The following is a 24517-nucleotide window of genomic DNA, read 5'->3' as shown; positions in this document are numbered from 1 at the left end:
ACCTCAATATATGCCCTTATTAAACTTTGCAGCTTTATGCAAATCATACTGCGTTTTTCGGTAAATGCCCGTTCGTAGGACATATGATTGGTAGTTTTCATTAGGCAATAATTAACTCTGGAAATCATAACATTGGTAGATTAGATACATGACTACCAACTGGTTTAGTGTACACCCATATCAAACATATTAACTGCAGTATGTAAGGAAGGATGTTCATCCGACCACGTGTTGAGTAAGTACCTCCCATTACTATTTACCTCCACCACACCAACATTTGCCATCCCCTTCTCTTTCGACTTGGATCAAAACGTCCATCCCTTTCTCGCTCAAGTAATCGGCCACACGGGTATGGACATCTGACAAATCTGAGTTTTTCGAAGCAATGATGTGTATGACCCCGAGGACGCGTCTATTGCCATGGTCGTCGACAGGCCCATGGCTGTGGCTGTGACTGCCACACTTCGTATGACTGTGGGCATGATTGTGGGTGTGGGAGTGATTATCAGAGTGGGAGTTGTAGCTATGATGTGAAGAGCAATGGCTTCCCCCACGATTATGCTGATGGCTGTTATGTGTATGTGTATGGGTATGGCCATGGTCATGGTCATGGCTATGACTGTGACCATGATGTTTGTGGTTATGGTCGTGGACGGTATCATCGAGCCAGAATTTTGGCACAGTATATCCAACTACCCCCCGCATCACACTAACCCCAGCAAGAGTATCCCGAAGACTATACTCAACGTCTGCCGGCAATGCGAGAAGCAGGGTCTTCGAGGTGCTGATAACAAGAGGTATAGCTGAGACAAATATCAGAATCGCTATCAAGCACGACGCAATCGGATCGAACCCAGACCACCCGAAAAAGTGCACTAGTACAGTGGACGAAACAACCGCCACTGATCCAAGTGCATCAGCAAGTATATGTAAGAATATACCGTGCATATTTTCATTCCCGTGTCCATGATCATGATCGTGTCCAGCATGGCCATGGCCATGATGCGCATGGTCAAATGCAAATATCCCAACCATATTAACAACCAAGCCAAGCGAGCTCACAACAAAGAGGTCGCCAATCCTATGCACCTCGCTGCCTGACATCAACCGTTCCACGGCCTCGTATATTATCTCAACGCTAATAATCCTGTGGGATTGTCAGCAACTTTTGTCCATGGCGTGGTATATTTCAAGAAGGATACACTTACATCAGAAACACACCGTTTCCAAAACCTGCAAGCGTATCAATTTTGCCGTAGCCATATGGAAAACGAGAGCTCGGCGGCCACTTGCTCATGACAGCGGCCGCTAGGCCAACAGCGAGAGCAAAACAGTCGAACAACATGTGAATACTGTCGCTCAACAGTCCCAGAGAGCCCGTGACGACACCATAGGTCAACTGGACCACCATAAACGTTAGGTTCAGGCTATATATACTAGGGTCAGCAAGATAATATGCCCAAAGTCCAGCACAAATAAGAATGAACGACTCACTTCATAAAATAGAAAATACGGCGTGAATCCCTTTCCTTCAGGATAGCGTGTATAAAAGGCCACTGTTCGCACGCCCCTAAAAGCCATATAGTCATTCGAGAGGGTTTCTTTTCCATCTTTTCCTGCGAGTGATTGTCGTTATGTACCATCTTGCAGTCGGCGAAGGATGCGAGACAAGCGAGCCCAAATCTAGTAGCTTGTAAGGGTATAATGTGTGTTTGAGATGTTACAAACGTAGCTATGATGGCAATAATGGCGCCCGACGCAATGGTAGGCAGACTCGGCCTGCCAGTAGCATCAATGCCGTATATCAATTGGGATGTTGCTGTGAATAACCCAACAACAAAGATAGGAAGGAATGATAGAGATACTGCACTGAAACCACCCGAGAACAAGACAACAAATAAGATCAACGCCCCAAGCACTGTGCCGATAACGAGGTTCACAGTAGCTGTATCGTCAATATTATCCTTCCTTGAAGCGAACTTTTCATCCACAGCGGTATCAGTGAGCGTCAAGAGAGAACCGGGGGACGGAAGCGTTATAGTAGCAGCAATGGCCATGTACCCTTTGAATACCTCTAGAGGTTGGGCAGAGGATATATAGGCCATATCCAAGACAGCCATGGCGACAATAAACAATGCTGATACCTTCCTGCGTTTAAGAATCCGTATTGTTCTAGTCAGCGTATTCCCACTAGAGCCAGTCCTCGAATCCGTGAAAATGTTCAATAGTAACACAGCAATTACGACATCAAATCCGATCATGAAAGAAGCATAAAGGGGCAGGATCATCCATATCGCGGTTCTCATCCCGTCGTAAAGACTCGAGCGATTCGACTGAAAGCCATCCGTAGGTCCAGCATTTCCATTCACACGGCCCTGGCGTACCTTCTCGTATATACCATGTACTAGTAGAGCAACAGATACATATGCACATGATACTACTAGCGGGATGCCAGCAAATCGAAGAGAATGCGACGTCTTCGTACTCTGGGTTTCGGATTTGGCAGTGCCCAAGCGGATGGGCCCTGCAAGGAGATAGGACATCACGAACGGCATGGCAGTAAGAAGACCAGAAATTATCTGTTGTCCAAGCCCTTGGGGACTGTGGGAGTGATCAGTTAGATGGCCTCCCACGATAAAAGATACTATAGTAGGAAATGGTTTTGAATGCGCGCACTAACCTGGCCGAATGTGGTACACGCTGCTTCAGAGTGGTTTGCATATGTACATTACTGCTGGTGGCATGTCCAAACGGAAGCTCATCTTGGGAGGCAGTATATCCATGCCCATAATATTCATCCCAGCTTGCTCCGCCATTCAAAGTGTTCATCAAGCCGGGGCCTTGCTTGTCAAGGTATTGAGTAGAGGCCTCCTCCTTGACAAGGTTAGAAGAGTAAACAGGTGCATGTGCATCTTGTGGTGGTATTGCGCCTCCTGTGTACGGAAACACCTGTGGTAAGGCATGGTTGGCTGAGTTGCCATGATTCCTCTTATGGCCGCGTCCGCGATGGGACTTCCCGCCACGGGCGCCATTCATGGCCTGCGAAATCAGTGGGGCCGACATTCCCCATTATCTCATAAGCTTGTTCAATCGAGATACCTAGGCCATCGCCGCATCCAGCGCGATAAGTCCGTTCAATGGATTGTCAAGAGTCGGTAGGGACTTGCTCGGCTGGCTAGTCTCGCTCCTAGCGTGAGAGTAAGTGAGTCGGCAGCAGCGTATCTCGGCTGTCCACGGAGACAAGGTATCGGCGTTAGCAATCAGGTAAATAAATTGCCTCAGGAACCTCCTCGTCGCTGTGACTGTCCTCGCTGTCGTCGTCCAGCAAAGCGAAGTGGCCACTATCAACTTCGCCCGATCAGGGGGCTTTTTGGGGGTCGCAGATTTAGGGTTTATCAATCCGTTATGTCAGCATAAGAAGCTTATTTACCCGCCTCACGCCTTACCCAAAACAGCTTAGCGAATCCATTCCGGAAATTAGTTAGTACGAAACGGCTTATATAATCGTCTACGGTTCCACCATTCCGTCCTGCAAAAAGCGCTACTTGCCTGAACGAACTACATCAACCTCTTTCGACGAGGCCAACGACACCCCAATTGATAACAGCAACCGGACTACATTAAATGGAGAGAAATCCGAACAGAGGACCATGACTCTGGTGCTGCTACTATCCATTCTTGCCATCGGCTTTTCTTCAGTAGCATTTATCCAACTGCTGCCCACACGGCGTGAGAAGAAATCATCCGAGACCCACGATGCAGTGTCAGTTCAGATCGTAGTTCTAGGGGATATAGGGCATAGCCCGCGGATGCAGTGCCATGCACTTAGCATTGCACGGCATGGTGGCCGAGTCACTGTTATAGGATACCATAGTATGCTTACTCTGGCTGCCCCGTTCGAGTTCCAATTCGCCAACACTTAACCGTGTTGCAGATTCTACTCCAAACCAGGAACTTCTGGATCATCCCCTTATATCAATTGTGGCCCTCCCATCCCCCCCAGCTCTTCTACAGACCAAGAAGAAATTCTTGTTTCCTGTTGCTGCGATCCTCAAGGTCTTGCAACAAGCATGGCACCTCTGGACTGCGCTAGGCTATCGTACAGGCCCTGCCCATTGGATACTAGTCCAGGTAAGCCTTTCCAGTAACGAACATCCCGTTTATCTGTCACCGCCCTTTACTTGTCTCTTTGCTATCATTGTTGAATAAATCGCGGACTTGAGACAAGGAATGAGCCTGCTAAGAACTTGTCTATAAACCTTGGGACAATGGCCACAGAATCCACCAGCAGCACCAACTCTTGCTCTCGCGCTACTTGCCTGCCACCTCCGGCATAGCCGTCTCATTATTGACTGGCATAATTTTGGGTATTCTATTCTTGCATTGAAGCTTGGGTCCGCCCACCCCATGGTCAAACTTATGGCATTGTATGAGAAAGCTTTCTCTTGTTATGCTACTGCCCACTTTTGTGTCAGCAATGCCATGGCTCGGATCTTGCGGGAGCAATTCGAGATTAAAAAGCCTCTTATGGTACTTCACGATCGGCCTTCTTCAGCCTTCAGCCCGATCTTTGATGAGAAGCGACGTCTTGCAATTTTGTCTTCAATTCCTGAGACAAGTCAAAGTGCCACAGATATTATCGAGGGCCGGTGTCGACTCCTTGTTAGTTCTACATCCTGGACACCTGACGAAGATTTTTCTCTTTTACTCGATGCTCTCTGTCGTTACTCTACATCGGCGAAGTCCTCAGTTCTCCCTTCGGTCCCTCTTCTTGTTATTATCACCGGAAAGGGGCCGCTAAAGGACATGTACCTCTCCCAGATAGACAAGCTAAAAGCTGAAGGAAAACTCTTCAATGTATTTATAAAAACAGCCTGGCTCTCCTTCGAGAATTATGCACAATTGCTTGCATGTGCCACATTGGGGGTCTGTCTGCATACAAGTAGCAGCGGTGTTGATCTTCCAATGAAGGTTGTTGATATGTTTGGTGCTGGCCTCCCAGTTGTTGGCTGGGATCAATACGAAGCCTGGCCTGAACTTGTCACCGAAGGGGTCACTGGGCTGGGATTTGATAGTGCAGATAAATTGTCGGGACTTCTCAAGAGCGTACTTGGCGGTGATGGAAGCGCTCTAAAGGTGCTCCGAGAGGGAGCGGTTAAGGAGAGTAGAAATCGCTGGGATCAGACATGGGACCCCATTGCTGGGACTTTTCTTGGCCTGGTCACCTAGCCCAGCCTCTAGTTATATATTGGGTCAGATTTTCAATATCTATAAAATATACAGAGAGCCAATAAGGTCGTCTTTGCACAAGGAACCGGGCTGTATTTGCGGCAAGCTGAATGCTATCAGTATATAGGATGGTTCACTCCGATACTATAACTTGCCCAGTACTTCTCTGTTTAGACCAGTAGTTAGGACATGGTACTCGTAACTAAATGATAGACGGGCACCGTTGAGTATAGAGCCCTAACCAAACTTCCGACTTGTAGTTATGTACGTTCAACTATTTAGGTGGTTAATGTGCTTAGATAACTAAGTAGTTAACTAGTTAGCCAATATTTCAGCCAGCAACTTCATTTAAAAAAACTAGTTAACCGCACCGTTTAACTAGTTACATGGATGTTTTTAAACTTCTAAATCATCCAACACAATCATGCTAGAACCTCTAGAGCTTCGATCGTATCCATCCTGCGACAACTGTCTGTCATGGTCAGCAGATGGCGAAATTGCTGTTGCCAGTGGGGAAATTGTCTATGTCCTGGTGTGTTGCGCATCTTCATGAAGCTCAACCATTCCAAGTCTAACTGATACAATCAATAAACAGTCCCCCAAGCCAAATAGAGAAGAGAAGCAGCAGGATCAGGCCGCTCAAAGGTCAAGTGGCGCGCAGTGGGACATATCCAAACTCAAAACCAATGCTTTTACACTGGATGAGCTGCCTCTTCTGCTCCCGGAGCCTGGTGCCACCTTTTCTATCGGCGAGGAGCAATCTATGAGCCATGCGATCGCTGTAGCCTGGTCCGCTCCCCGTCTGGCGGCATATGGAAAATGCATGCTAGCTGTATTAACTAGCAACCTAGCCTTATCTCTCTGGCAGGCGGTGGACGGTGCTTCCAAATGGAACAGAGCACTTGTTGTTAACCACGCGCTCAGGAAGTATTTCAAGACCCTCACGGGTGATAATGGCCCTCTGTTACGAAGAAAACAAAGAATTAGGGCATTTTCCTGGAATTATTTCGCCCCGAATAAGTTCAACGATCCAGACTCTTGCCATAATAGTGGCATAAATTTCCTCGTCGTCAGCAATGATACCAATGACATAGTGATTCTTAGGGTTACTGCACCCTCATATGGACAGAGTGCCAGTGCAGTTGTTCTTACTCATTACTCTGCATCTTCTGAAGGCATTTGCCTTTCTCGGTCTATAGAACAAGGCTCTGTATTCTCAGAATACACGGCAAAAAGGGCTACAATAACACGTGTTTCCTCAAGCACTTGGTTGAATAAACCAATGCTGGGGGACCATGGAGCTGCAGATTTACGTATCTGGTCCTCTCTAATTGCCTTTATGTTTGGATCGGAGTTGGCTATTCTACGCCTGGATCTTGACACTATTTCCATGAACACTGAGATTACGATCAAACGAATTGAGCTGCTTAACCTGGAGTGGACCCTTGACTATACAACGACCGACCGTGATATAAAGGGTCCATTACACTGGATAGAAACTGCAGTAGGTTCCTTGTTCCTTCAGCCACTGTATTACCATATCACTAATTCGCGTTGGCTCAGGAGACCAGCCACAATCTTGGGTTAGCAGCTGGTATAATATGTGGATTTGTTATTTTGACAATTCCCAAGAATATATGGTCGGAAAGTATTCTTAGGGTAGACATTCACGAAGAAAAATTCGACGCTTCACTTGCAAAATGGCATCCGATTTCAGGTATGGACATCAATATTTCCTAGCCCCTCCTGTTAAGTCATATTCTAACCAAAAGCAGGCTTTACTTCTCGAGTGGGGGATACAAGTAATAGCAGTGACCTCTATATCTTGACATTATCCTCCTTGCATCAACTTGAGTTTCCCAGCATGAGAAGCAAGATACAACCATTATCAAATGGCGACGAATTTTCACAAGACGATTACCTGAGAAGAAATGTTGAAGGTTGCAGGGATCGATTCGATCTAGATTATGACTTAGGTGGTATGTCAACAGCGAAGACTTGGGGCCTATGCAGCCATCGTGGATGGATAGCCACCTGCGCGACCTTTCATCCTACGGATATGGTACAGCACACTACTTCTTCTCAGGAAAGGACAACAATATTCTTTGCCCCTCCAAGCCTAGAAAGATCCGACCACACCGAACCAGGACTACCATGGCATATGCCGGCCATTACACCTACCAGCATACAGCACTCCGCAGGCAAGGTTATAGCTTTCACTTTGGCGAATAAGCAGCCACAATCTCCGGACGACCTATGGTTGCGAAAGCTACTATATGCGGCTGCTTGCTCTACGATATTTCATTCGGCCTTGGAATCATCTTCTCTTGCAAAGGAAGTACTACAAGATTTAGCCCGCGAGTCTAGCATAGACCTAGGTTTCGAAATATCCATGCTAGAGGATCTCGCAGAAGGATCGGACAAACTGAAAGCTGTTACAATACCACCGAAATCAACAGAGCAACTCGAAAGCAACGGAGCAGGCGTATTCGAACAGTGCGATATCTGTGGCGGCGGGATTGAATGGTTTTCTCCAGTAGAGTCACAATGTGTGGGAGGTCACTTATTTGGTATGTAATGAATCCTTATATCTGTATCCATGCATCCTGATGACTTTAGTTGGGTCCAGTGTTAATAAATATTGATGTATAGCTCGGTGTGCGTTGACATTCTTGTCCATCCAGAACCCATCCATTTCAAAGGGATGCTGTAGATGTGGAAGGGAGTGCCTGGATAACACTAGTGAAGCGATGGGTATCGAAGGTACCAAAGGGCTACTGGCAAAACTCCTTGAACGGTTTGATGAATGCCCTTACTGTGGAGGCAAGTTTAAGGCATAATCACTCCTCCCCCCAGGGTTTACTAAGAGTACAGTTGGGGAAGATGGGATAAAGCGGTCAGAGTAATAAGAAGTTTTGATATAACACCCGAGATTCAAAACCATCTAAAATATCAAACGAAGCAAGGCACTTTTATATCCAGAGAAATGCCTAAATCTATACAGGGACATGCACAGTATAATATAATTCAGCTGGCGATGGAAGTATGAAGACACAAAAAACGCCAAAATTAGCACCAAGAGGGCTATCATATCATAGGTTATCATCCACTCCAGGAATAAAGGATGGAGGGGTTATATCAGAGGCCAGGTCCTCTACAGCCATATACAAGGTCGAAACTCTTAAGGAGCAATGCAATTAATCAAACAACTTCGTCATTGCCTTATGAGCTAACTCGACACCGAGGCTGCAACACAGGAATATCAGCAAAGATCCATAATGTAATAAATGGGGCATGGATGTTTCTTACAAAGTTGCTGCATTGGCAGGGACTGCTCTTGCAAGAGCAGGACCAAACCCAGGGAAGAATGCCTTGTAGCCGCCGCTCGCATAAATACTTCTAATAGTGCCGCCGATAGTCGGTTTTCCGGGAGCACTTTGCAGCCGTGATTTGACGGTATCAACAGGGAAAACAGGTATCCACATCGCAATTCCGGCAGCTCCTCCCGCAGTAAGGATGGCAGGCAGAGATAGCTCTCCTGTGACATTACCATCTGCATCCTTGGGGGTTAAGCTTCGCTTAACATATTCGTACATAGCAAAGTAAGCAGCAGATCCGGGACCGTCGCGGGCGAGCGTCATGGCACTCCCGCGGAAGACACTGCGGATTCCACCCTCCTTGTATAGCTGCCGAACAACGTCAAGTCCACCGCTGTACTTTGGTTTTTGGCCAGCAGGTGGCGGGTGTTGTCCTTGAATCTGAAGCAGCACCTTGACTCGCTCAAAAGGGGCCGTAATCAAGGTCATAGGAATCGCAGAGAAGAAGCCGGCAGCAGATATCTGGGCAATGGTGAATTGAGGGGTGTTGTTGCGAACAGGGACGTCTGAAAAGGTGCGAACAAGGGTCTTCCCTAGATCATACCCCTATTGTACACAGTCAGATCGTCAGAACGACACGAAAATATGGCAAAGCGAACAAGGCGGCGGGCACATACCCAAAAGCTAACAGCAACTACAGAATACGTTACGTGTTAGTTGCAAGCAAGAATAATCTGAGAGAGGGCTGAAGAAGCACGTACACATTGGAGTGACTCCAACTAGGGGAGCAGAGACACCGGCATATAGTCCCTAGACAGCAGAGAAAATCAGTAACCAGAACAAGGCAAGACGAATATGCAATTAAAAAAAAAAGGGGGGGAGGTTACTCACTCTTGCTACACCCTCCCGGGCGATAGTCTTCTTAACAACATCTATGGCACCGGTGTAGACACCTCGCTCTGCGGTCTGGAGTCGCACTTTCACCAGGTCAAAGGGATGGCCAACCACAACGGCACAGACACCACCAACACCACCAGCTACAAACGAGCGGACTTGTGCAAGTGTAGTGTTCGTTGTGGTTGAGGGAGCTTCTGGTTCCTTTTGTGCCGGGACGGGCGCAGCGGGGACTTTGGATGCCATGCTCGAGGTATAAGCTAGACAACAGTATGCAGTCTATTGGGAAAAGCGGGCACAGATATATGCAGAAAAGAAAGACGACTAGCAAAGTGAAGAAGACGAAGCGCAAAAAGGGGATCAAATAATACACTGGCTATCATATGGAAGACGAAGATGTTCGTCTTTTGCTGCTGCCGCGCTTCTTATCACTGGGCAGCTTCTTTTGGCGCGAGCCGGGATTGGAACTCGGACCTCGGCTCGGCTCAGGATAATGTATTTACCGAGAGAATCACGTGTGCTAGCCCTTTAAGTTTGTTAGTCAGCAAGGTCACATTTAAAGTTTCGAAAGGAAGGAACCCAAAAAGACGCCTTCACATGACACATGACAAGACATCAAGACATACTACTGATGTGGTTCATGCATCAGCATCGAAACAAAATAATACGATATCGAACCGATTTTGTAGCATTCTCGCCCAAGATATATGCAGTTCTCCTCATTTTGAGCATTTACCATCTGGTTGGTAACTGGCGGCCTGGCCTCGAAGCCCCTTGAGTTACTCCGTACTACTCGGGGTTACCAGGACCGTCGATGTCAACTACTTAGCTAGTTAAGGTTCCATGTCAGTGACATGGCTGAAGGCTCGAGGGTTGCAGCAAACCAAATAACTACGCCAATATTTTAGCCGGAGGGAATTTCGAGGCCACTTGTCACGTATCTGACCGATGACACGATGGCCTGATCTATCGTGTCCCCCTTGTAACTGGGACATGCATCAAAGGCCTACTTATGGACAGATTTTCTAGTCACATGCCAGGTAGTGGTTACACACTCTTTGGTCGTTAGGCTGGGTATAAGATGTCAAAGTAAGAATTAAAAGAGTTAAACGCTAAATGCTGACAGTGTAAATAAATTATTGCCCTTTGCTTCAACAAATGAAAAAACTAGGATAAAACCAGGGAGCACCAGAGTATTGCAGGATTTGGGTATATATATGCACAGAATTTTTGTTCAAGACACGGGTTCGTACTGCACCCTAGGTTCGCTTTTGTGCCTGCGTATATGAGATACCCAGATAATAATATTATCGATTGCAATAACTAGAGGCAGGGTAGTTAGCCTTGGACAGTCAAAGATACCAGGGGCAGAGTCAGACAATACCTCCAATATACGTGAGAGCAACGGTTGGAGTAACCCAAGCACTATCAATGTAATTCCCAAGAGCTGACTCTTTCACGGCACTGTCAAAGTTGGACATTACAGCCAACAAGGATAGAAACACGCCAATAGTGGTAGTGACAATAATGCTCAGCATCTCGGCACGGCTTTTATGGGACTTCGAGAACCAGTGTAGAATGGCAAGGAGAACAAGCGTGAGTCCGGCAGCAGTAAAAAAGAAGCGGAAGACGATGGTGGCAGCGCTAGAAATCTGGACGAGTTCCTGGATAGCTGCCTTGCCCTCTTCCTTTCCTACCTTTGGCGTTTTCCCTCCATTTTCTTCCTTAACTTCAATACCAAAAGTGTGCATAATCCAGACAAGAGATTCTGCCAGAAACTCTTCCAGGAGCTCGCGAACCTCTTCTGAGGTTATAGAAAACTCCTTGAAGGACAACAACTTCTTGTATAGAGGGGTGAAATCAGGTTTTCCATCAGTCGATTTTAACTTGCTGGAGATATCGACAATAATCTCCTGGAGCCCTTGAACCAAGTCTGCAGCAGACTGGACTCGATTCACCTTGCTCATGAGTCCAACGAGAGCATTTTCATAGATCCTCTTAGCCACATCGTATAGCACGAACGAACGACTTCCTTCACTAGTAACGAGGATCGCGACATGGAGCGGGTAATGAAAGAGTGCCCAGATCTGCTGACGGATGGTTCCAAAGCGCTTCACGTCAATTTGATCAAAGTACAGCATATAAACGAAGTATATGATAAGAACATGGCAGATAACTAGGGAAACAGATGTGCCCGATATAGTCGAAGTGCCGAGCGCAATGCTTTTGATCTAATATTTGGTTAGTTATTGTGTTACTGCGTACAGTGTCAGTACAAGCTGGGGTCCCTTACAGCTTTGGTCATTCCAACAATACCCTCCCCAAGGACAATCAACGTAAGGCACCCAAATCTCTCGACGATTGGAGTTCCCTTGAAGGACAAGACTTTCCAGAAGCTGGATATGGCAATCATGAACACAGCCTCGCAGGCTATGACAACATACCAGGCGATGTGTACTCTTGGTGACTGGATAGAGTGTGCGCTCACTCCTAAGGCGAGGAACACTGTTGCTGAGACGAAGAGGGTAGCAATAACCAAAACTTTAGCAGTAAATGTCTGTTTATGACCTCTCAGGTACCAAGCAACGGTCGTATACTGAGCGACGAGAATAAATCTAGACACCATGAGAAGGTAACACATGCTAGCAAACCGTCCGCGGTGCTCGAGGATATTAGTGACGCTGAAGTTGACTGACAGCACCGCAAGTCCAGTCATGATGCCTAGGTGAAGAGCCTTGAAGATGCGGGAAATGATAGAGTCAGTGTAGAACCTAATGTCGAACAAGGCCGCTTGTAACCAGCAAAACCACAGGATGGTTATGAATGCTATGTATGACTTGACACCTGCAGTGATATTAGAATCATTAACCGGAGTAAAAGGCAGAATGAGGCGAGGCCTTACTGTCAGAAGTGTTGATTTCGTGAGTAGCATGGAAAATGGCGAGCGTAGCGACAAAGAAGAGATCGTAGAATAGCTCCATCGTGGTTGCTTCGTGGTTCTTCTTGAGAACAGGACCATCGTGAGTACTCAAATTGTCCGCCTCCCCCGGATGCCGTGCATCAGCGTGAGTGCCATCATGGGAGCCATGGCTGTTTTTCTCCAGGAGTTCATCCTCGGAGGCAATCGGGCTTTCTATGAAAGGGAGAGGTTTCCTCCAGTTTGACTCGGTGTAGTTGCGGCGAAATATATTCTTGAGCCGCATCGTGAAAAGAGAATATCACACGATTTGGGAGGAGTTCTTCTCGTGGCTTGGCAGGATTGGCAAAGAAGCTTGTCCAAATTCCAAGGAGGCGGCATTCCAGGGAAATATAAGTACTTGAGAGCCCAGAAAAAGGAACAAGAGGCAAAGAAAGGGGGAAACCGGTTGGGAAGTGAATGGATTGTGTCAAGAAGCGATAGCCTGACTGTGAGGCTGACGTGGAAAGTCGTCAAGGTTTTGAGGCTGCCAGCGTGGAAAGAAACGGCCAATCATTCAGAGCGCAGGTTGGGAATAAGCAACGACAAGCAATCGGGGAAAAGGCTCCATAACTTTCGAACAGATATTTCAGTGGGCCTTCAGCAGCTGAAGGATGGGGAGCTGACTTGAATACGGAGTATCCGCATGGTAACTACTCCGTAAATCGTCTTCCCAGTCATTGAATATTTGTATCTGTATGAATTCACCAGGAATCCGTAGGAGTGTGAGAATATTGACAGGTTCCCTCATTCGAGCCAATGGCTTGTTGTCACATTTAGGGTGGTGGCTGTACGGAGCACAAAGAGTCTGTCCGTTATATCTTCGGTCTGTCATGTCTCCATACAGGGCAATGGCTTTGATAAAGTTGGCGATCAGCCCTCTGACTAATCCTCATTCGGTAGTGGATGCGAGCAGGAGGAGCGAGTTTCGGTTCTTCGAGGCTTTGTGCATAACAGGCTGTGAAACTTAACCCATCACAGCAGGCAGGCTGTGTTCGCGATGCCAAACCAGTTAATTGATCAGCGCACGGAATCCTGACGACGAATCATAGCCTGCTATCGAGAATCATCAGCTGGAGCGAAGCATGGGAACAGCCACACGAAATCCTGATGGATTGTGGCCCAAGGGTTAAATCAAATCAATTGAGCTGGCGAGTGAATGAGTCGATGCAACGACGGAAGAGCGCTCGATACGGAGTATGCGATGCGATAAGTTAGTTCGCAGCGACCTGGGAACAAAGTGCGAAGTATTTAAGATGCTGGTGATAGTCGTGTGAAAGTACTCCGTACTCTGTAGTAACCCCATAACGAAGTACGGATTCGCCGGTACAAAGTATGGAGTCCATGGGTTAAACGTGTTCTCCATAATCCGTACTCCGTATACTGTTGAGAGTCGCTTCTCGTGGAGTAAACAAAGCGGTTATGTCGCTTGAAGCTGTGGATTGATTCACTTCACCCTGCAAGATACAAGGCGTCACGAGGTTGCACAGCAAACGTGGAACATCGAGGATAGCCCTAACTTGACCATCCAGCCCATACGCCGTACAACGTTAATACAAGACGCAGCATCATCGCGACGCAATCCGGCATAAGAAGACAACTGTTGATGATATGACGTTGGCGCTGAGATATTTTTGGCTGTTGAAATTACATAATACATTATTAAGTAAACATTCACGTGACTTCATATTACCGGAATGGAACAACAATAGGCCGTCAAACACGTGATCTTCCCTTGGCAGCTGCAGAGCTGATATTTCGAGCATGGATCTCAGCGAAGCAACTACAAAAACAAACGAGAACATGCCAGTTTTTTTTGCCTTTTCTGTGCTGATCTACAGATACGAGGAGACAAGGCGCCAGAGGCGATCCCAAGAGCTGTGTGGCCTGGCACAGACAAACGAACGCTGATGGGAGAACAAAGTGTGGCTTCGGCCTCCATCCCTTCCTCCGTACGGAGTGCCACGCTCGCTTTTCTACGACTAGCAAGGAGTTTGTACGGAATACTCCATAAGTCAGGGACATTTCCAGAACACATCACAGCTCCATGTTCCCATGCCGTGGCAGACGCGGCAGGGCTTCCTCAGCCGCTCATCTGGGACCTCTCCCCGGGTCAATGGAAACATGGGACCCCTATCCAATCACATATTGCCTTGCTGTCTGCCCCCAGCATTTTTTAACATTTTCCCTCTGAACAACAAAGTTCGCCCTCCCAAGTCACAGTCTAGGCAGCCAGCCATTCTTTCACACAAGGCCAAGGCCCTTCGATCGTTCTTGATACAGGCGTGCATGATGGCCTCCAGCATATGTGGTGTTTAGGGATGTATTCATCCACTGAGTTCGATCGAGGGGTCTGCCTCCAAAATCGGGGCATCCAGATTTGTCTGTAACCGTGAATTCATTCCTGTGTCGAGGGCGGCCGCGTTGTAGCTTGGATAGGTTTCCTTACCGAAGGGGGTGTAGGGGTTATATGCATGCCTGCTACAATTTCTCCCATCCAGACATGGTGGTGACAGGGATACATATATTGCCCAGCATGGGAGTTACATTGCGTGTAATCAAAATCAGCCTACTCCGTACGCAGATGTTTCTCTCTCAAAGAAGATCCAGCAGCTTCCTGGCTGAATGCTTCGCCTAGTCTGTGTATCAACTGCCTCTCTGGAGCTCTCACGAGGGGGTCTAGACAACCAACCACATTTGTGAATTACGCGATTGCGCATCCCTCTTCTTCAAGAGATAGCCCAAGAAATGATTGTCTCTGGGCCGTGTAACCCGTCCAAGGGGCGAGGTCAATGCAGTTGGAAGATCTCCGCGCATTCATCGGTCCCCATGCGGAAAAATATAAATACCCTGGCTTCAGCCTCATCGACGGGCAAAGATGTTCTCCAGTCACTGTACACATCTGTTTTCATCCTCTCACCCTATTACTCTAATATTCTTAAAAGGGCTACTACTGCGGTTATTTCCAAACATACCCCCGTCGATAATCGTGGCAGGGAATGTGCCGTCGCTCCTTGTATATCATCTGGGCATATCCAGAGCTGACGATATAGAATATCAGAACTATCCTACACATTTATCCCCTCATATATAAAACTCCTCATCATCATTTTGCTGCTCAGGCCCCCACATTCCCTGAGCACCATGCATGGACGATACAACTATCATGGAGAACTCTGCGTCGAGTATTAAAGATTCCAACACGACCATAGTCCAAGGACCCATAACGCGGCGAGACTCGCATCCAGAATGTGGCCTACTTCTAGCGGAGCCGGTATACGCGGAGGAAGTATTCGAGACTCGGGGGAAGAGCCTATGGTCAGTCGTCGTAATTGATACTCTTGGATAGTTATAATGAGTTCATTGCATGTTCGGACTCTATATTAACTCGACAACTAGGAGGGTGTTACCTGAGGTTCAAATTAACGTGAGATCAACCGTAGTCCCAGTCTACATGTGTATATATTGAATTGACAACATGGCTAACTGTTGACAGATGATCGCCTTCTCCGGGTATGCTAATCTTTGAACCCTACAATACGTCGCACACGCTAACCTCGACCGAACCCGTTTCAGCACCATTGGAAATGGTGAGTGAGAGATATGCTGGATTGGAATGGAATTTTGGATCGTATTCCTAACTCGACGTCCTGTAGGATTATTCCTGGGAAGCGGTATGATTCTCGCCCTTGGCGGGCCAGGCGGCGCTGTTGTCGCATACTTACTCATGGGGACGGTGGTCGGCGCTGTAATATCATGTCTGGGAGAAATGACCGCCTTAATGCCAGTCAATGCCCCAGTGATGGAATTCCCACGAAGATTCCTAGATCGCGGAGTGGGTTTTGCGGTCGGCTGGACATATTGGTCAGTTGCATACTCTGGATACTGCTGGTGAGCTCCCGTTTCTGACATCAAACCCTAGGTTCGCCTATGCAGTGGTAGCTACCCACAATATGGTGGGTGCTGCAGAAACAGCCCGATATAGTTATGTGGATGGAAAGACAGATGTCACTTGGGAAGTAGGGGAGAGGGTTGATACCGCAGTGTGGATCACCGTTTTCATCGTTCTCATTGCATTGATAAACCTATTTCCAGTCAAGGTGGGCTAAATATATGGCAAGAAAAGAGTATTTTTTTTCACTGGCTAACACTTAGTTTGAATGGGTTAGTATTTCGGCATGCTCGAGTACGTCGTTGGGAGTGCCAAAATGATATTCATCATACTTCTCATTGTAATGATGGTCATTCTCAGTGCGATGAATCGTACGTTAAACCTCCTCACTTCTATACCATTCAGTTTTTGCATCCCTGGACTCCAACTAATGCGGAGGTTAACAGCAAGGAAATCTGCGTACTATCAGAAGCCACTCGGAACAAAGTGTAGGTTCACTCCGGTTGCTCTCACATCAGAACTTGATAACTTGAAGGTGTATTATGACTAACAGCGACGGATTGAAAGACTGGGACTCCCCATACTCTTTCTTCAACCCCGAATACCATATCAAAAATAAAGATGGCTCTGTTCGGGTAATAGACGGAGGGCTGGGAAGGTTTCTCGGAGTTTGGTGTGTACCGTAATTCGCTCATACCATTTGATTTGCTCCAGGCCGCTAACTATGGCTATTGTCTGCCCTTGGTTATAGGAATGCATCCGTGAATGTCATATACTCGTATGTGGCTGTGGATATATTTGCAGCTACGGCAGCCGAGAGTAAATCTCTTGCTGATTCGGAGTGCATGAAGATGGCGGCCAGAAAGATAACACTCCGAATCGTCATTTTATACGTACTGGCGATGCTAACGTGTTCTTTCCTCGTCCCATACGATCACCCTTTCCTCAATGGAGAAGCGGTATCACTGGCCACCGAGTCACCGTTTGTGATTGCAGTTGTTGAAGCAGGCCTTCCGGCAGCAGGAGAGTTTTTCAACGGAATGTATCTGTTTTCCTCGTTCACCTGTGCCGTAAACTCTGTGTATGTTGCGTCACGGGTAATGCACACCTTGGCTCTCAGAGACCAAACGGGACCCGAGTTTATAACCAAGCGGCTGCAGCAATGTCATGCTGGAGTACCAACGAGAGCTGTGCTGGCGACCGTGGCCATATTGGCTTTGGGATATCTGGGGCCCGGAAAAGGTCCAGGCGATGTACGTGTGCCTATTCTATTTTGAGGAATCTCTTGTCCTCCCAATTTAAGTTCTGCCAAATTGAGTCTGGCTAACATTGTGAGCTGTAGCGGCTACGTGAGCTTTCGTCCAACTGCACAGTATCGTTCCTAATTGTTTACGGGATCATATGTGCGACATACTTGCGCTTTTACCAAACGTAGGTGTCATGATGCGAGGGCCCCAACGCTTCCTTGATCTTGGAGCTGACTCAACTTGCACGAAATAGTCTTCAGGAGGCCAATTCACTCGGCAATACTGCCGAGTCGCAAAATGGCGTGTATGATCGGCAGAATCCACGATATCCTTATAAATCGCACGGGCAGTGGCTGAAGGCCTGCTATGGCATGGTGTCATGTTTTATATTACTCGTCTTCAACGGGATACCGGCATTCCTCAGCGATCCGTTCGATACCCGGGCTTTTATTGTTTCATATATCAGCGTAAGTCAAACCGCCCAACGCATCCAGATGCATGCAGATCAAAGGCTGATGCAATAGGGGGTCTATATCAAATAGCTGCCCGTCTTCATTCTGCTGTTTGTGGGCTATAAGATACGAAGACACGGGCTCCATTTCTCATCCTGGGGTGCCGAGTGCTCCAACGACCTGCGGAACTGCGTCCAAACGACGAGCGGAACCCACAGGAAGGGAAGGTTAATATTCCCCGATCACGGACCAACTAGAAAGAACTGGGTAACATTCTTTGCATGGGTTTGGGCATGGACAAAGTGAGTTAGGATAGGCATCTTGGAGTTTTCGGAGCCCCTTTGTTTGCAGCGTTGAACAGGTTTATATGGCTATAATAACCACTTACTACTACTGTATAACCCCTTCCTGGTGTATAATCAACTAATACATTCCATTCTTGACACTGGGATTGGTCAACGGCCGCCCCCAACATCGACGGGCTGATTCAGCGTGAGATTCTTGCTCGCGAGGTAGTAAAATAAGGGGGTTGAATGATAATGTCTCATCACCTTGCGGCCGTTTCCGTTAGTGAGCTGACTGGACACGTGACACGCTGCTGCCTGGGCGCTTTTGGGAGTGACTCCATCTCGACGACGAAGGACGAAACCAACAACTTCAACGTCGTTCAACACCCTCAGCATCCTCGCCGGTTATTCATATCTGTATAGCGTCTCTGTCTCTCGTTCACTTCTTTTCTTTCCTCCTTTCCTTCGTGTCTCTACCCAACTGTGTCTCTCCTGTGTATCAAGACCAAGCGATCCTTGTTTTGTAACCAACCATCCACCACTCGAGGCTGCCATGATCTCTTCCTCACACCTCATCGGGGCACTCGTCCGTCGAGGACTGGAGACTGCCCCTCAGCATCTGGCTAAGCGGGAGGATGTCAAACGTGTGGTCTTCTCCCTGCCTTTTGCCGCCTTTACCATTCTCACTCTGATCTTCATCGTGGGAATCATCGCTGTAGGCGCCCAGAAAAAAAAAAAAAAAAAAAAAAAAAAAAAAAACACTGTCCTTTGTTTCAGCGCATGCTAACGGTTGCTAGATCGACTATACATATGGCCGTGTTGTGACTACGCTGACGATCATCGAGGATCCCAACCCGGCGGCGGCTGCGTCGTCTCTGCCCAGTTACAGCGACGTGGTCGAAGACGGTCCAAAAGGCGCCACTATCGATAAGAAGCAGCAGCAGCAGCAGCCCCTTGGTCAGCCTGAAATCGAGGCACTTCCCACGGCCTACAAACCCATCACCAGCGGGCTCCGCTCGACGACCAAACATCTGCGTATTCGAGGTGGCCCCCGGGCCCAATTCCGTGGGTTTACTTACTATGCGGTCCTGAATCTTGCCCGCGGTGTCTTGACAGGCTTGATTGGCTTCATGGGGGCTGTTGCTCCAGTGATTGCAGATGTTGCGGTTTCGACCATGGTTCTCGCCTGGATCCACGCCGTTATCGCTGCACCCAGCTCCAAGTCCTGGTGTCAACGCTTCCCATCAATCCGTAAAAACTGGATCAAGATCGCACCGGCAGTTTTCATCTCGACCGTAGCCTCGCAGCTGAGCTTCCACGTTCCAGTTGCCATTGGAGTGATGTTCGGCGGTTTCCGTTACGATGGCCGTGGCATGTACTCTCTAGCTGAGCCCCGTCCCATCTACCTTGCGCATGCCGGCGGCGCCGTGATTCTGTCACTGATCTTGGGCCTGGTCCTTGACCTCCCTGCTTCTGTGATGATGGTCCGGGTTGCAGCCTCTCTGTTGCCCGCGGACGACGAGGCCATTGTCCCCTTCGACCGAACCTTTAACGGCAAAGTGACTTCTGTGGACGCTGATGGTACCGGCCTCGTTGGCATTCTCGATGCTTGGAAGACCTTCAGCTGGGCCTCCTGCCGACGCCTGCTCATGAATCTAGTCAAGGCTTCTGGCCTGATCGCGGCTGCATGTCTGGCTTATGGTATCGTTGGCGGCGTCGGGTTCGCCCTGCTCGCACCTAACGGCCCCAAGGCCTTCATTGCTTCCATGGGCCATGCCGCAGTCTGAAGTGGTATCTTGATATCCCAGGAAGATAGATACCCAGCGACAAGCCAGGTTGACATTGACTGCAGGCAGCTGCAATGGAGTACCAACTACCAGCTGCTCCTCAGCCGGATGGAAAGAGCTATATATCCCATCCTATACCTTTTTGTACTACTTTTGTATCACTCTCTGTACCACACTCCCTTCCCGCTCGTTTATGCTACAGACACACATGTGTATCTCAGCCAATGTAATAGTCATTTATAATTAAGTAGATCATCGCTTTGACCATGGATAATCGGTGCCAATAACTAGCTGTACCCCGTACTCTGCCGGTTATGTACATCGGCCTTCTGCAGTTATGTGCATCCAGTGTCGAAAAAGCAGGCCTCTACGGGGTAGTTGCATACGTGCAGGCGGTCACTGCTCCGACGGCGCTCTGTGGCTTTCCCACTCGTGAGTTTACGAGTTAGTGAGCAGAAACGGGACTGACTAACTAGTTCAAATCTACTACTTTCGAGTTACCCGCCAAACTACACACCCCACACCCGTCGCAGACAGCATTACTTACAGCCAAACCTGCAAAACAGTTCTGTTCCCCCACCTCAGCCTGTTCTGTTCCCTCTCGAGCAACCCGGTGATCCTCGTCTTCAAGTCAACCAGCGATCTACATCCAGTCTATATACATCGAGCCTACACAGGCGTGAACCAAACGAGGGAAATCCCCCCGCCACAGCGCGCCACAGAACCAACAGAACACCAAAGCACCTTGGAAGCTTGCCATTGTTTTTTTCGGTTGCCAGCGAGCGAAAACCAGCCGGATAGGAAGAGAACACCCGGGGAAAAAAAAAAAAAGGATACCAGGTGAAGAAAGCCAGAGCGGAGACGAAAAAGCAGAGCGAGGATGGCGGCGTCGGCGGCAGGAGGCTTGCTGAGCCGCCAGCTCAAGCAGATGCAGACGGACAAGGACATTCCGGGGATCAGCTGTGGGCTGGCGGACGACAACAACGTGTTTGAGTGGGAGGTGATGCTGATGATATCGGACGACTGCAAGTTCTACGGGGGTAATCAACCATCTAGCCACTTTACCGCAGCACATACGTTAGAACTAGGGATCTGACTTGAGACAAACAGGAGGTTTCTTCCGCGCAAAGCTGACCTTTCCGCCTGAATACCCGCATCTGCCGCCGAAGATGAAGTTTGAGACACCGATGTTCCATCCCAATAGTGAGTGACCTTTATCTATTCATCTTATTCCATTTGTTTGTTTGTACTGTCTAACGATGACTAGTATATCCCAACGGCGAGGTATGTATATCGATTCTGCACCCGCCGGAGGAAGACAAGTACGGGTACGAGTCGGCGGCCGAGCGCTGGTCGCCCGTGCAGACGCCGGAGACGATACTGCTGAGCGTGATTAGCATGCTGTCGAGCCCGAACGACGAGTCACCGGCAAACGTGGAGGCAGCCAGACTCTGGCGGGAAGATCCCAAGGAGTTCAAGAAGCGTGTCCGGCAGTGTGTGCGCGAGAGTCTGGGGGAGGATTAAGTAGTCTACATTAAATATCTTTATCCAACCAGCTTTATCGTTGGAATTACATATTCCTATCCATAACCAGCTCTATCGTTGGAATTACATATTCATATCCGTAACCAGCTCTATCGTTGGAGTACCTGCGTATAACTAGTTTGTCGTGGTAATCCCAGAGAGACAATTTGAACTTCATCACTAGTCAACTCAGAGTATAAGAACGAAGATGAGAACGACTTTCTTGACCTGAACTGTTGGCATTAATATTATTATCATGAGCTTTTCGCAGCGTTTATTACATATATGCGAGAGTTAATACAACATTACACACACTGCTAGAATATATCCGTGATTTACCTGGTCCATCAATTCAGTGACTCGTGACTAAGAAAGGAAAAAAGAAAAAAAAAAAAAAAAACCAAGCGGCTCAAAGTAAACTCCAGACTAGCATGAGAGGAATTTACAAGGCGAGGAGGGCAACGAGACCGATGGCACCAGCAACACCGAGACCGGTGGCCTTGGGAGCGATACCCTGGGAGGGAGTCTGGGATGGGCCGTTGCCAGAGCCAGAGGTCTCGCTGCCGCCGCTGCCGCCGTTGCCGCTGCCCTCGGTGGAGGATGGGCTGGAACCGCCCTCGGTGGAGGATGGAGAGGTAGTCTCGGGGGCAGAGGTGGACTCGGAGCCAGTGCCAGTGGGGGAGCTAGACTCGGAGCCGGTCTGGGAGCCAGAGACCTCGGTGTAGAGGGTGGTGGGAGGGCGGCTGGTGGTGACGACATGGGTGCCGGAGGTGATGACGGTTGGACCAGCAGGGATGGTAGAGTAAGGGGTAGAGTGGCCACCGGACTGTTTTCACGTTAGCATAGATTCAACAGTATACACACATATATATATAAGGTAGAACTTACGGTTGGGGCAGGGGCAGAGCCAGAGCCGCTGGTGGAGGGAGCGGTGGTCTCGGAGCCAGAGCCAGAGGTGGGAGTTCCGGTAGTAGTGCCAGAGCCGGTGCCAGTAGTAGGAGCACCAGTGGCTGTAAGGTGTTAGTATAGTCATTTCATGCAGCGGAAACAGAAAATTGAGAGAAAACGTACAGCTGCCTGGAGCACCGCCCATTTCCCTGCAGGCCTGAAGGCCCGCCTGGACAACCTGTTCAACCTTCTCACCAGGGCAGGCCTCGTGGGTGCAGTCTCTCAGACCGTGCTGGAAGTCAGCGTTAGAGCAGAGACAGTCGGGGTCATGAGGAGGGCATCCAAGCTCGCCAGCCTTGCCCAGCATGCTTGATAGACAGTTTTGCTATCAATGGATACTCATGTTAGTTAACTGGCCTTGGGGTGACTATCTTCACTGGGTGATCAATTGGTACGCACAGAGCAGCTTGGGAGCTCAGCCAGGGTGGTGGCGAGGCCCATGGAAGCGCCGAGGGCGACAGAGACAATAACAGAGGCCTTCATGTTGACTGGTTGGTATATGTGAGGACAGTAGTAAGTGCTGATTGGCAAGTCGACTCTTTGTAGAGAGGAGTTGACGATGAAGGGATATCAATTGAACCTGTCTAGAGAAGAGAAAGAGAAAAGAGAGAGAGAGAGAGAGAGAGAGAGGAGAGAAGAGAAAAGGACGAGACGAAGGCGGGAGAGGGAGAGCTAGATAAAGGCAGGGCGGGAAAAGGGGAGGGCAGGGCCAGCAGCCAGCAGGCAGGGTCGGAAGAGGCAAAACAGAGAGGATGGGAAATAGGAAGAAAAAGCAAAAAAGCAATAAAAGGGCAGGGGAAGAAAAGAAAAGAAAAGAAAAAAAAAAAAAAACGGGGCAAAAGGGACTAAAAGGAAGAAGAAGAAGAAGAAGAAGGAGACGAGCAGCGGCAGGAGGAGTGTGAAGTCATCGAGCATCGAGAGATCGCACTCGGACTTGCATCGTGGACCGGGACAAGCTCAGCCTAAGGTCGAGAAAGTCGAGAAAGTCGAGCCAGGCGAACTTCTGATTCGCTGGCTCTGGCTTGCTTGCCTGCGGGTTTGCTGGCTTTTGGCTTGAACTTTGCGAGCTTTTAGCTTGTTTGACTTTGCAAAAAAAAAAGGGGCAGGAAAAAGCCAGGACTTTGACGGGTGGCAGAAGCACAGCAGTAAGTAAGTGTATGGAGTACGGAGTAGAGAGCAGTCGAATCAGCGGCGGGCGCAGGGCCAGCTCATCCTCTCTTCTTCTGTTTCTTCTTCTAGCGCAAGCTGGCCTGTGAGATGTCCGGCCGCTGGTTGTGTTGCCAACCGTCCTACATACATCGCCAACCGTCTGTCCTCGCAGCACGAGGTAGAGCAGGTCGACACAACTGGTACTTCTACTTCTACTTCTACTCCTACTCTGTCTACTCTACTCTCTACTCTCTACTCTACTCTACTCTACTCTACTCTACCCTATTCCCTATTCTCTACTTCTACTCTTCCTCTACTTCCACTTTCGGACTGCGGGGTACAAACTTCCATCCTTTTTTCCCTGCAGGCCCGCTTGCAACCCTGACTAGCCTCTTTCGGACTAGCGATCGGCGCCAAATCAAGATCTGCTCGGCTGACGCTAGCCGTCTCGGGCAGTTGATCGATCGCCGGGCTCGTACTCATCTTATCGTCATTATTAGTGTTAACAGAAGCCCAGATGAGATGCGAGCCAGGCGGGAGTGAGATTGGAGCGAGAGTGAAGCCAGTGGGAGACGGGAAGGGCTTGTCGGCAGACCGAGTCCGGGGGGGACAATTGAATGGACGAGAGGCGCAGGCGTGAGAGAGAGCTTGACTGCCCCAGCCCCGACCCTGCAATAATAATAACAACAATAACAGCTGCTCTGCTGGTGGAGTTTTAGTTGGGTGGCGTGAAGTGACCAGCACTGCCTCTTATTTTTTTATTTTCATTTTTATTTGTTTTATTTTTTTCTTTTAGCCGACAAAAGCTCCGCTCAGGCATAACATTATTATTGTC

The 24517-nt window shown here is 48.6% G+C and overlaps 9 protein-coding genes across 10 annotated transcripts; 5 read left to right on the top strand and 4 right to left on the bottom strand.

The window, feature by feature from the left end:
• Positions 1–1490: 1490 nt before the first annotated feature.
• On the bottom strand, positions 1491–2555 carry TERG_01515 (uncharacterized protein; the record flags this gene model as incomplete). Its single annotated transcript, XM_003239482.2, has 1 exon — positions 1491–2555. The coding sequence occupies one exon, from the start codon at positions 2553–2555 to the stop codon at positions 1491–1493; it is 1065 nt and encodes a 354-aa protein (XP_003239530.2).
• A 1095-nt stretch (positions 2556–3650) lies between these two features.
• On the top strand, positions 3651–5229 carry TERG_01514 (uncharacterized protein; the record flags this gene model as incomplete). The annotated part of the gene is made up of 3 exons (XM_003239481.1): positions 3651–3873; positions 3935–4131; positions 4279–5229. The coding sequence occupies 3 exons, from the start codon at positions 3651–3653 to the stop codon at positions 5227–5229; spliced, it is 1371 nt and encodes a 456-aa protein (XP_003239529.1).
• Positions 5230–5653: 424 nt separating this feature from the next.
• On the top strand, positions 5654–8069 carry TERG_01513 (uncharacterized protein; the record flags this gene model as incomplete). Its single annotated transcript, XM_003239480.1, has 5 exons — positions 5654–5761; positions 5825–6733; positions 6862–6946; positions 7005–7799; positions 7882–8069. The coding sequence occupies 5 exons, from the start codon at positions 5654–5656 to the stop codon at positions 8067–8069; spliced, it is 2085 nt and encodes a 694-aa protein (XP_003239528.1).
• Positions 8070–8534: 465 nt separating this feature from the next.
• Positions 8535–9686, bottom strand: TERG_01512 (uncharacterized protein; the record flags this gene model as incomplete). The annotated part of the gene is made up of 4 exons (XM_003239479.2): positions 8535–9152; positions 9224–9240; positions 9308–9356; positions 9438–9686. 4 exons carry the CDS (start codon positions 9684–9686, stop codon positions 8535–8537), a joined length of 933 nt encoding a protein of 310 aa, XP_003239527.2.
• Positions 9687–10813: 1127 nt separating this feature from the next.
• On the bottom strand, positions 10814–12643 carry TERG_01511 (uncharacterized protein; the record flags this gene model as incomplete). The annotated part of the gene is made up of 3 exons (XM_003239478.2): positions 10814–11671; positions 11734–12284; positions 12343–12643. 3 exons carry the CDS (start codon positions 12641–12643, stop codon positions 10814–10816), a joined length of 1710 nt encoding a protein of 569 aa, XP_003239526.2.
• A 2919-nt stretch (positions 12644–15562) lies between these two features.
• TERG_01510 (uncharacterized protein) lies at positions 15563–18293 on the top strand (the record flags this gene model as incomplete). The annotated part of the gene is made up of 13 exons (XM_003239477.2): positions 15563–15714; positions 15796–15823; positions 15893–15909; positions 15973–15986; positions 16053–16260; positions 16319–16496; positions 16566–16659; positions 16735–16776; positions 16856–16961; positions 17040–17541; positions 17631–17719; positions 17789–18002; positions 18078–18293. The coding sequence occupies 13 exons, from the start codon at positions 15563–15565 to the stop codon at positions 18291–18293; spliced, it is 1860 nt and encodes a 619-aa protein (XP_003239525.2).
• Positions 18294–18827: 534 nt separating this feature from the next.
• Positions 18828–20061, top strand: TERG_01509 (uncharacterized protein; the record flags this gene model as incomplete). The annotated part of the gene is made up of 2 exons (XM_003239476.1): positions 18828–18989; positions 19072–20061. 2 exons carry the CDS (start codon positions 18828–18830, stop codon positions 20059–20061), a joined length of 1152 nt encoding a protein of 383 aa, XP_003239524.1.
• Positions 20062–20941: 880 nt separating this feature from the next.
• Positions 20942–21585, top strand: TERG_01508 (uncharacterized protein; the record flags this gene model as incomplete). The annotated part of the gene is made up of 3 exons (XM_003239475.1): positions 20942–21101; positions 21172–21264; positions 21329–21585. The coding sequence occupies 3 exons, from the start codon at positions 20942–20944 to the stop codon at positions 21583–21585; spliced, it is 510 nt and encodes a 169-aa protein (XP_003239523.1).
• On the bottom strand, positions 21475–23150 carry TERG_01507 (uncharacterized protein). 2 transcript variants are annotated; one of them, XM_003239474.2, is made up of 4 exons: positions 22933–23150; positions 22657–22858; positions 22474–22595; positions 21475–22411 (listed from the first exon to the last, which is right to left on the bottom strand). In XM_003239474.2, the coding sequence occupies exons 1-4, from the start codon at positions 23014–23016 to the stop codon at positions 22028–22030; spliced, it is 792 nt and encodes a 263-aa protein (XP_003239522.1). In that variant the 5' UTR covers positions 23017–23150; the 3' UTR covers positions 21475–22027. The 2 variants fall into 2 exon arrangements, with proteins under 2 accessions (XP_003239522.1, XP_047605445.1); XM_047749307.1 differs by having other exon boundaries at positions 22657–23150.
• Between the last annotated feature and the right edge of the window lie 1367 nt (positions 23151–24517).

The sequence above is a fragment of the Trichophyton rubrum genome (genome assembly GCF_000151425.1).
Source record: "Trichophyton rubrum CBS 118892 genomic scaffold supercont2.1, whole genome shotgun sequence".
In the NCBI taxonomy this organism is placed as follows: Eukaryota; Fungi; Ascomycota; class Eurotiomycetes; order Onygenales; family Arthrodermataceae; genus Trichophyton; species Trichophyton rubrum.
Note: the sequence above shows the minus strand (reverse complement) of the source record. Positions and strands in the feature narration are given on the sequence as shown.

Coding starts and splice junctions, on each gene's coding strand:
- TERG_01507 (XM_003239474.2), bottom strand. CDS start 23,016: ATGAAGGCCTCTGTTATTGTCTCTGTCGCCCTCGGCGCTTCCATGGGC. Junction 22,596..22,656: donor GGGCGGTGCTCCAGGCAGCT/GTACGTTTTCTC, acceptor AACACCTTACAG/CCACTGGTGCTCCTACTACT. Junction 22,412..22,473: donor GCTCTGCCCCTGCCCCAACC/GTAAGTTCTACC, acceptor ACGTGAAAACAG/TCCGGTGGCCACTCTACCCC.